Raw genomic sequence first — 10,791 nt, 5'->3', positions numbered from 1 at the left:
ACAGACTTCATTCACCAGTGGCTTTTATGTATTGTTTGTGGGCAAAGATGTTAAACGCTTTTCTTTATCTATTTGGTGAGAAATTCCAGGAATCAGATGTTTAGAGAAAATGGGGCATGCGCAGTAAAGTTACACACAATCCGAAAATGTTTGGCGTCTGTTCGTCGCGCTCGAGGCCACCGAGGAGTTATCAGTGGACTGTTGGAAGTTGGAGTGACTGATAATGAAAAGCCCAACAAAATCAGCAAAAACACAATGACGTGTCTATAACCTTAATTTTGAAAAGTTCATCACTTATTATTGAGTGAAAAGACTTTCTATAAACGGGTTGTCTGTAGTAGCTGATGCTGTCTGAGTGAGCATTAATATACTTGGAGTTCACGCGCTCATCCTGTATATGAATATCAGAGGCGCGCCGAGGTTTGGTTTCATTGTAAATATTTACTGCCCTGTTTAGATGCACTCGTGTTCGTGATGGATGTGATTGTTCATGTTGAATTTGAAGGTAAACTAAAAGTAAGTGCCTCCTCCTCCTCCTGCTGCTGCTGCCGCTCCTCTGCCTTTATTTGCTCCATATGGTGTTTGACATGGTACCCAGGAAGGAAAAAAAAACTTGTGTGGGCGGAGGAAAAAGCCTAGTATTTTGTCCGTCCTGAAATTTGATTCAGAAGTTCGGGATCCTGGAAGACAAAAAGCAAACGGAGGGGGAGGGAAGAAAGGCAGACGAGGACGGAGGGTTTTTTTTTAAACTGCGAGGAGAGTAAACTCACCCAAATACTCCGCAACCTCCGACTAAAGTAAGTTCATTTATAAGAGTAACGCTTCTTGTTCCGCTCATCAGCACATTTGGGCATTTCGTTTCGCCAAAGTGAGGCAGGTTTGTCTGTGAAATGAAATGAATCGCTTTAATTGCTGCTGGATGCCACAAAATACACGATTCGTGATTTGTGAATGACCCGTCCTTTACGCGTAGCTTTCACGCGTGCGTTTTCCCCTCATTTGATTTATTTATCTATCAATAAATGAGGTGTTTCCTGCAGCTGCTACACTGAGCCCGAGAAGCTTCGTGGAGGAGGCATCGTATAAAGTTTTTGTTTTCAGAGAGTGGCTCAACACTGAAGGGAAAGTTATTTTTCAGCGGGTTTTAAAGCCACATACCCCTCTCCGCCCCCTACGCGCCACATCCAGGCCAGCTCCGATAACCGCCACCGACATTTATTCCTCCAGACCTTCAAGCCCCGTGGCTCCTAATTGATCTCTATACATGGTAAGGTCCTCGCTTGTTTGGAGAAACGTCGCCGTGCGCGCCCGCTCTGCGCTACAGTTGGTTGTGCGCCAAGAAAACCCAGAGAAAAATGCTCCAGATTCAATCTGCAGATGTTAATGAAGCCTTTGAAGACAAAGGCGCGTGACTGATGTTATTTTACGCACACCTGGCAGACGCTTTTGTCCAGTAAGTGCATTTTATGTGCTTTAGAGTTCATAAGTGCTGGAAACATTCGTCCGTGTGTATGCATATGTGTAGAAAACAGTCATAAATGAATATGTATTTATAGATTGTATTTACTGTTGTAATACAGGAAAAGGTACAGTGTTACAATAACTGCTTAGGATTATTTGTGATATCAATAGTGGAGTTGAAGTAGTCCATGAAGAGCCATAAAGGAGATGTTCCAGTAAGCTGCTTCTGTGCTTTTTTAGACCTTTTTAACTAACTTGAACACCTCTGGTTCAGTTTCACATCATGAGATGGGAACAGGTGAAACGTTGCCCTGTTTCATCTTCCAGAGTTCTCTTAGAAGAAAGCTAAAGTCTGACCTCACAGTAGCAATGTAACACAAGATTTTCCATGAATCCACGAGTTTCTGAATTGAAATCTCATCAGTGTTATAATCCTGTGTTTTTTGGATTTGAAATATGTGTTTTTAAAATTTGTAGCTTCTAAAACTTTGGTCAAAGCTGCCAGGACAGGAAATACTTTTCACAAGATGCCGAGAACTGATTATCAGTACTGAAGGGACGTGTAGTGACATCCACACTTCAAAATATAACTTTAGAGATCCCTGATGGTGACACACTGAGCAGTCGGAGCACTTTGCTCAAGAAAGATTAGAAACAGGGGGGACGTTATGTGAATACTTCCAGTGCCTTTAAATCTTGTTAATAAACACATTATGTCTCATTTGTTTAATCAGTATGTGAGTAAATACACATTTAACATTTCTCCCTGTTTCAGTTTTGCTCGGCAGGTCAGCTGTTTGCTGTAGCTTCATGGTTTTGGACTTCTTATCTCCCAAAATATCGATTTGCTCCTTTTAGGTGAAAACGGTCAAAGCATATTTATTACACCTCTGCAGTGCTTTCCATTTTACTACATAGATATTTGAGTCATCCTGCTGCGAAATACGAGCCAAAAGGAAGATTTTAACTAACAATAAGCTTCCTCCAAAGTGTTGAAACCTGCAGATTCACACAGTCTCATGTGTGATACGTTTAAAGGATGCAGGGCAACAGCACGGTGCACGCCAGCCACCTTCTGGACTTCCCGCTGTAGATCATAAAGCTGGAGTCTGTGATTATTGTGACGTGCTTCGGTGTGCACGAGAGTGTGACGCATTCGTGTGCTGATTTGCTGAGTTTCTCTACTGACAGGGATTCAAAACTGATGAGAAAGTGTTCCCAACAGAAACAGGGGAAGATAAACTTTGACATCCTGTCAGTGATGATTATTGTATAACCATGTGCATAAACCCATAATTTCCTCTATCCTCCCCCCCCAAAAAAGCCCGCATAAAGTCCCAGTGAAGTTTTTGAGTGTTAGCGTCTCCCTCAGCGCTGACCTTTCCCCTGAGGTCAGGGCTGTTCTGGTCAAGACAAACAGATTCCTGAAGCAGGATATAAATTGGGCCTTACAGGTAGAAGAAAAGCGCAAAGACAGCAGAGGCTTGAAAGAAAGCGGATTACTGACGATATTTAAGGGAAAATAAAGATGAATCACTGTGTTTTCTCGGGGATATTTTTTCAGACGTGTGTATTAATCAAGCTTTTCTGACACTTTGGGGAATTAAGGTGATTTTCTCCCTCTTGTCTCTTTCTGCAGTCTGATGTTTTAAACTGATCTTGGCCTGATTTCCACCTGGACCTCTTCCTGCTCCTCTCAGGCTCTGTGACTATGAGCACCTCGGGGCTTCAGGCCACTAACCGGCAGAATGCAAAGGAGCTCGACAGCATGAAGGAATCCATCAGCGATATCATCAACCAGCTCCAGGACATCGACCCGGCCAGGCTCTCCTTCTCCCCCTTCCTGGATTTGGACACTCAGATCTCTTTGGCTCCGGTGTCAGACAGCCCCGAGTCTTCGGTGGAGGAGCTGCACTCGTCCTCCCACTCTGTCTCCGGCTCCCAGCGCTCGCTGGAACCGCCACCAGCGACGGATCAGCCAAGGAGTGAGTTATTACCGCTGCTTTTTACTGTCTCCTCGTCGGAGCTGTAGGATTTGAAGGGAGGCCAGAGCAAATTAGCAAAAGCTAAAGTCGGATTGAGTACAGGCTGGATCCAAATAGAGTTAGGACAGAGTCTGCAGAGGAAAAAAAGCATTGTTTGTGTTGAATGGAATAAGCTAAGAGCAATTATATCACAAAAACATTAAGAAAAAACAAGTTAAGTCATTTTCCAGAAGAGAAAAAACTTTTAAAATCCTTGACTTTAGTCAGATTTTGGAAAAATCAGCTTTGAATTCTGGGTAAAATATCATAAAAACTTGAGTTGTGTTTTAGGAAAAGGAGCTTTTTTTTGTAAACAAGACAAACATTCTTATAGTTAGATTTAATATTTGTGTGAGAGAACCAAGTCCAAGCTGTGAGGGAAACAGTTAAAGTTGGTGTTGGTGGGTGACTCCCATCTGTAATGTGAAGTGTCCAGATGTTTGTAACCCTTCTCAACAGCTTCTGGTGTTTAATGTGTGCTGTTTTGTGTCCTTGCAGCAGCGGCGGTCTGGATGTTTTTACGTTTCGGTCCAAACCATTTTTCTAGAGCTTTAATTTGTGTCTGAGGGCTTCTGTTGGTCTTTGGGCTCTCTTCTGCATATCGCACCCGTCAGATGCTTAATTAGAAGTGAATGAAATGTAATGAAAATTAAAGATGACACGTGGTTTTTGTGGCAGTCGGGATGCACCTCATGATGTACGACTTTACTTTTTATAAACAAATCCCATTTAAAGACCAAAACCAACAGCGAGTTGGTGCGACCGTCTACACTTTAGATAGATTTTTAAAGAAGCATCTGTACAGGACTATTTTCTGTGTATTAAAACACAACCCTTTGGTTAAACTATGTCACACTTTTAGTATACAGAAAATTTAATTCCTTTCACTGGTTGTTGGTTGTTTTGGTCCTTTTCATTCGATTATTTGACAGTAATGCAAATACACTCACATCGACCCGTCCAGGCTCTCCTTCTCCTCCTTCCTGGATCTGGACCTTCAGCTCTCTTTGGCTCCGGTGTCAGACAGGCCAGTTCATTAGGGACACTTGCTAGTACCAGGTTGGGGCCCTTTTTTGTCTTCTGGTTGTTTTAGGGCATTGATTTAACAAGGTGCTGAAGTTTGATTGAGATTTGTTGGCTGCATATCCATGACATCAATTTCCCGTGCTCTATTGGATTGAGATCTGGTGACTCTGGAGGCTGTTTGAGTGCAGTGAACTGATTATCTATCAGCTCGGAGCGCTCTAAAAGGTCACCTCTGACATCAACAAGGCATTTCCATCCAGAGTGCTGCTGCTCACTGGATTGCTTCCCTTCGTCAAACCATTGTGTTGTGCAAGAAAATCCCAGCAGATGAGCAGTTTCTGAAATATTCAGATCAGCCTGTCTGACACCGACGATCCTGCCACATGCAACGTCACTTAAATCACCTTTTCTTCATCCTAGTGTTCAGTTTGAACCTCAGCAGGTGGTTTTGATCATGTCTTCACGCCTAAATGCACTGAGCTGCTGCCATGTGATTGACCTAATAAAATGGCCCGTGAATGCATATATCATTACTACAGCTCAACCAAAGATGAATTAAAGTTCAAAGCAATTATTAGACTCTTTATTGGTTCATTTAAATGTTTTGATATATCTTTTTTTCCACACATATTTTCAGTAGCATTGAAATGACTAGAGAAATAAATAAAACATAATAACAAACCTTTCAAATATAGATTTCACAAATGTGTACACAAAGCCAGCCTGTTAAGGACACTGTGTATTAGGCTAATATTACCTACTGTTTACATGCTTCGAATACTAAACTATGAACAGTCATTTATGAGCAGGCCAACAGCCTGCAGAAATCCAGCCTTATAGTAAATGTAATTAGTGTGTAAGCACCGCAGTTCAACCACGTAAACTAGAGGTGCCACTAATTGCTAATCTTGTAAGAACAGTTTATATGAGTATTTCGACTCTGCTTTGTATTTTGAAAGTAAGAAAGTGAATGATTGATTGGAGTAAGTCTGCAGCTGATTGCTTTTGATGTTTTTTTTTTAAATGTGCTCTGATTCGAACAGGCTCTGCTCCTTGCCACCAGCAGTCTGGCGTCAGTCTCCCACAAGAGCCTCGAGCGCATCGTGGGGAGGAGGGGGAGCTGGATCAAACTCTTTCCAGTCCTATCATCACGGCGCGCAATTTGGACACCGCCACGGAAAACTGCGTCGGCCCTCCAACCCCGGCCTCTCAGGGAGACATTCCCAACGGCACAGACGCACCGAGATGGAGTCCAGAATCCACCAATCTGGACTGCACTGTGGACGAGGGTCGGCCTCTGATAGGGCCGCCGCCGGAGAGCGTGGAGCTGGCTGTGTGGAGCTCCGAGGGCCGGGGAGAGACTTGCGTGGCTGCGCGGGAGGCTTCGGATCGGGGGCAATGCCGCTGCTGCCAGTGCACATGCTGTCAGAGCAGCCGAGTCCCCGCTTTCTTCTCGGTGCTGGCCTCGCTTCTGTGTGCGTCCGGGATCCTCTATGCACTCTATTTCTACGTGCCCATCAAACCCCCTGACTTCCCTGACGTAACCAGCCGCATCGTTTTCACCTTGTGCTGCTGTGTGGTGGCCGCTGTCCCCATCCTGCTCGGTATGCGTCTCACAAACACACACACCTGCACGCTGACATTCAAAAACAGCCATGTGAGAGCCTTGAATGAAAGATAATGATTAAGAAAGGATTTGGTTTGTCTGGCTGCTTTGTCTTGGAATGCTTCAGTGTCTCCTGTCCTCTTTAATTTCATGCGCTTTCAGCCTCAGTAGCAGCAGACGTCTCCCAGGCCACTGGGGAGAAGCATAATTTCCTTCTCCTTCACATAGCTTTAAATGGAAACTACAATAAGAGGCTGGCTGTGTCCTTCATCTCCCAGGCTGTGGCCTAATTGTTCGAGAACATTTTAATCACTTCCCAACCGAGAGTGACTCGGAATAAGAGGGCAGGTGGTAAAAAAAAAGGTCAGGCTGGTAGCTGTGAGGAGCATTTGCATGTGGGCCAGTCTACTGGCGTTTGCTTCACATTCAAATGATGGAATTGCAAAAACAAAGTGTGCTGTCAGGATGAGCGCGCTGTTTGCGGAAAGATGGCCCAGATTCAAGATGCTAACTGACTTATTGCTCCTTTATCCCTTGCAGCGATGCTCATGGGTGCAGCCTGCCAGTTCTGCAACGGCTCCTTCGATCTGCAGGAGTCGTTTCCCAGAAGAGGTGCGGTTCAGCAGCTTTTCGTCACCACATCCCTGGAGCAGTTACTCCTCTATGTCCTGAACCTTGTTGTTATGGCTGCGTTACTGCCTCAAGACCAGCTGAAGTTGGTGCCTATCCTGGTCATAATGTTCATCTTTGGAAGGTGAGGCTCAAAAGCGAGAAAGGTGGAAAGCTCCTGTGAGCCAGTGGGGTTGGTCCGACCTTACCGGATGCACGATTTGTTTTTCCTTTCTTCCCCTTCTGTGGTCACTCTCTTCCCCATTCTAGCCATTTGAATTACCCACTGTGGATGGGCCTGCTAGCTGCTGGCTTGTTGGAGGACTTTACATAAACGTCTCAGCAGCCTCCACGTCAGCTGAATTTCCATAATCCTTCTATCTGCGTAGCCGGAGTGCTACACAAATAAGGACCAATAAATCCGCCTAAAAGTCAGGTCTAGAATAACTCCAAACTGTTACACACAGATCACTTTGTTCCCAGCAAAGAACTCTGACATTTTAAGATGAGACCGTGATGTCCCCACGGAGAGTTAACCCTGTAACGCCACGTGTATCATATTTGACTTTTTGAGACCTCTACATCACCAGTAACACATTTTTAAGTAATAAATAGTGGATTTGGCAAATACGATATAAATTAAAACCCATATATGGAGATTAATATTTAATATCTTATTTTTTTATTTGGCAGAAAAGTCGATAAAGACAGGCTTTATTGAATATTACACCTGCAACAACCTAAGAGTTTCTAGCCATGCTGGCAGCCAGGCTTTCCTGTGAGCCCAGTGTTGTCATCAGTGTGCAAACGTGCTAATTAGTGACACTTTTTTCTGCTTCACAGACCAGAATTGAGAAAAGTCCAGAGTTAGTACACTGAATAGGAAGAGTGCAAAATGCCAACCCCATGTTGAAACTAGACAGAGGTAAAGGGGACCAAGACCAAAAGGTTAATGACTTTTTGTTACAGTTGCAAAAATAAAAAGGAAACCCATTTTGAGCCAGCACTTTAAGCAAAGGTTATTGAAAGATGTTTCAGTGATCAGTAGTTCACGCAAAAGTGTGACAACCACACACGTTTTCTCCAAAAGGAGTTTATCCTCTGTGCACCATAAATGACGGCGATGGCGTTGAGATAGTTATTTTAGTCCAAAGCGATGCACTGACAGGCTGACACTGCCGTTTGTAGAGCCACGCCACTGACAGGGCTAAAAATGAACACAACCACTGTCATTAACAAACCCAAAGAGAAGCTCTGGCTCTGCGTCACAGAGCGGTGCAGAGCTCAGACTGCGAGCCTCAAAATTTGCCAGTTTTACAAAGTGAAGTTGGTTTGTGCATCTGATTTATCAACCCTCTTATTAGATATTAGTTAGGCCTCATTTGTGACCTCCTGAAGTTTTGTCTCCTTTACTTTGGTCTCTAAGATCTGAGTGAAATGCAGCATCTGTCTCTTAACCTGCTCATTTAAACAGCCCGTCGCTGACTGCGTCTGCACTGCTGTTTGATGCTGGACGGGTATTACTCAGTTAGTTCTTAAAGCTGAGCAGCTGTCTGCTGTGGCCAGTAAAAAACGAGAGTACAAAAAACCCCAGTAAAACTGTGGTTTCGAAAGTTGCTATAAACTGCTGAGAGCTGTTTGTGTTATTGCACCCACTCCCAAAAAAAGGTCAATTTATGAGCCTACAAATCGATTGTAGCAACATTTATTGCAGTGCAGTGAAAGGCGTATATGTATTTTGGGAGACTTTATTTAAAAATATGGAGTTATTAAACATGTCTGGCAGACTGAGCTTAGCCGATTGGAGGTAACGCTGGTGGGGAAGCTGTGAGTGTCTGATTTCCTGTTTGATGTTTTCTTTTCGTGCTCCTCAGGCTTGTTTACTGGGTCGCCCTGAACACGTGCGTCTCCTGGCGAGGCTTCGGCTCCGGCCTGAGCGTCTTCCCACTCCTCGCCATGGTGGCTCTTAATCTGTTCCTTGTGTACATGCTCCATCTCAGAGAGCCACTTTTTGGCTCTCAGGACGTCCTCTATAATCAGGTCACCCCCTCTTCCTGGTCATCACAGAGCCCGAGTGCCACACCAGACATCCTGGACGCTCAGTGAAGAGGCGAGCTGCCTGCTTCCTTCTCCGAGAGGAGGAGATCTTTCCAAAAATAGCCCATTCCTGTGGTCTGCAGTTCAGCACAGCTACCCGTGCTGCCACTGCAACCTCCAACTCTGTGACGGCTTGACTTGTGTTTTCTTGCTCCTCCCTATACACAACCTTTTATGTGGATTCATGCTTATTATCTGAAATGCAAGAGCTCTGCCTGCTAGTGGCTGGGGACGCCTTTGAACAATGCTGTAGTCATAAAACATTTGTCCTTTTAAGCTATTCCTGTGCCTACATTTAATGTTTTGAACTCTAAATACTTAAAAGCTATATATACATACATATATATGGCTGGATTTGGTTTGACCGAAACACGAGCAAAGCAGCTGCAGTTGTCAGACTTTATTATTATTTGACAAAGTTTGTACATGATGAAGACAGAATAAAAGCCATTTTGTAAAAAACAAACAAACAAAAAAAAAACCAAATGAAAAAATGTCTTCCCGTTGTTGGTTTTCCATTGACCGCTCTTTGCTTTTGCCTTGGCTGGGCGTCTATTCCTGGAGAGACGGCGGCGCGCGTTTTCAGAGCTGGGACTGTCATTATGTGATAATAACGTGCTCCATCTCCACCCTGCTGGCGTCCTCGCTGCTGCTGATGAACTTGCTCGGTTTGTGGCACCAAAACGGGGCCAAAACAAAAACGAGATGAGACGCAGTGCGTTTCGTCTGACACTCAACTGAAGAATACCCAGGGATCCAGATTACTATAATTACAGCAGTGTTGACCCGAGGTATTCACTGAATCTGAATGCATATTTTTCACCGTCAAATCCAGAGATTTATTTGAGTTTTCCAAATAGCAGTAAAGATTGAACCACACTCACGCACGTTACAAACAACCAGCACACAGGTTTGTCAGCGTCAGACTAAATAACCGGCTCTAAAGGTATCTGAGCACGGAGCACGGTGAGAGGGGAACACAGACGTTTTGATGCGTTTCAGAGTGAATGCCTGAAATTACTTTACAAATGACTGTTTATTAAAAGACCTTTAATTTCCTTTCTTATAAATTAATGTGCAAACGTCTTGAGCCACCACTCTTTTGTTTTTCTTCAAAATATTTTGCTTCCAAGCAGCCAGACTGTCTGGTCATTTTTCAAAGTGATAAAAAGGCACCTAACTCAGCAGATGAACCTGCATTGTTTAAATGTAACACTTGGCAAAGAAATTGTATCTTAGTAGCAGAATGTTACAATAACTCATAATTTGTTCCAGTTTCTTTAGTTGAATCCACAAAAAAATCCAAAGAAAGTAACATTTTTGCCATAACAAAGTGAATCCCAAAGAGCCACGAGCCAGAAACTGGGCATGGTGAGCAGAAACAGGACAAATGGGGGACTAAAGAAGAAGTCATGTCCATCTACTGACCATCAGACGTGGTCTCAGTGGGAGGATGGACCATTCTTAAGAAAGGGAAACGGGAAGAAAAGGCAGTGGTATGTCAAAGTATGTCAACTCTATGGAATCAGAAAACAGAACGAAAGAAAGTCGACATCCAAAGAAGAGCTTTGAGAAGTCTGGAGAAATATTCCAGAAGAAAGAAAGTTTGCCTGAGAGTTCGGACTGTGTTGAAGAATAAGTCAAATCAACCATGTACAGTGGTACAGTACAGAGTGAAATGAGACAACACCAAATAGAATTGTACAAACTGTTTTCTGTCTTCTGTATTTCCATGCATTTTTGCAGATGTTTCACCTATTTCCCATTTTCCGAGCAAAATACAAAGAAATTAGCTCAAGACTTTTGCACAGGACTGTATATAACATCAAATTTGGGGATTTCCTCAACATGTTTCCAAACAACTTTGAATAAACTTCATCTGTTACAAACTTCCTGCAAGCTGCTTTGAGAGTCAGCTGAAGTTCTGGATTTTTTTGGCAAGCAAAGTAATTCAAGTTTGAGCTTCTT

The 10,791-nt window shown here is 43.6% G+C and overlaps 1 protein-coding gene across 1 annotated transcript; it reads left to right on the top strand.

The window, feature by feature from the left end:
- Nucleotides 1-657: 657 nt before the first annotated feature.
- LOC113006986 (uncharacterized) lies at nucleotides 658-9,103 on the top strand. The gene is made up of 5 exons (XM_026143265.2): nucleotides 658-797; nucleotides 3,101-3,446; nucleotides 5,555-6,115; nucleotides 6,658-6,871; nucleotides 8,601-9,103. The coding sequence occupies exons 2-5, from the start codon at nucleotides 3,173-3,175 to the stop codon at nucleotides 8,830-8,832; spliced, it is 1,281 nt and encodes a 426-aa protein (XP_025999050.1). The 5' UTR covers nucleotides 658-797; nucleotides 3,101-3,172; the 3' UTR covers nucleotides 8,833-9,103.
- The last annotated feature ends 1,688 nt before the right edge of the window (nucleotides 9,104-10,791 follow it).

The sequence above is a fragment of the Astatotilapia calliptera genome, chromosome 15, assembly GCF_964374335.1.
Source record: "Astatotilapia calliptera chromosome 15, fAstCal68.1, whole genome shotgun sequence".
In the NCBI taxonomy this organism is placed as follows: domain Eukaryota; kingdom Metazoa; phylum Chordata; class Actinopteri; order Cichliformes; family Cichlidae; genus Astatotilapia; species Astatotilapia calliptera.
Note: the sequence above shows the minus strand (reverse complement) of the source record. Positions and strands in the feature narration are given on the sequence as shown.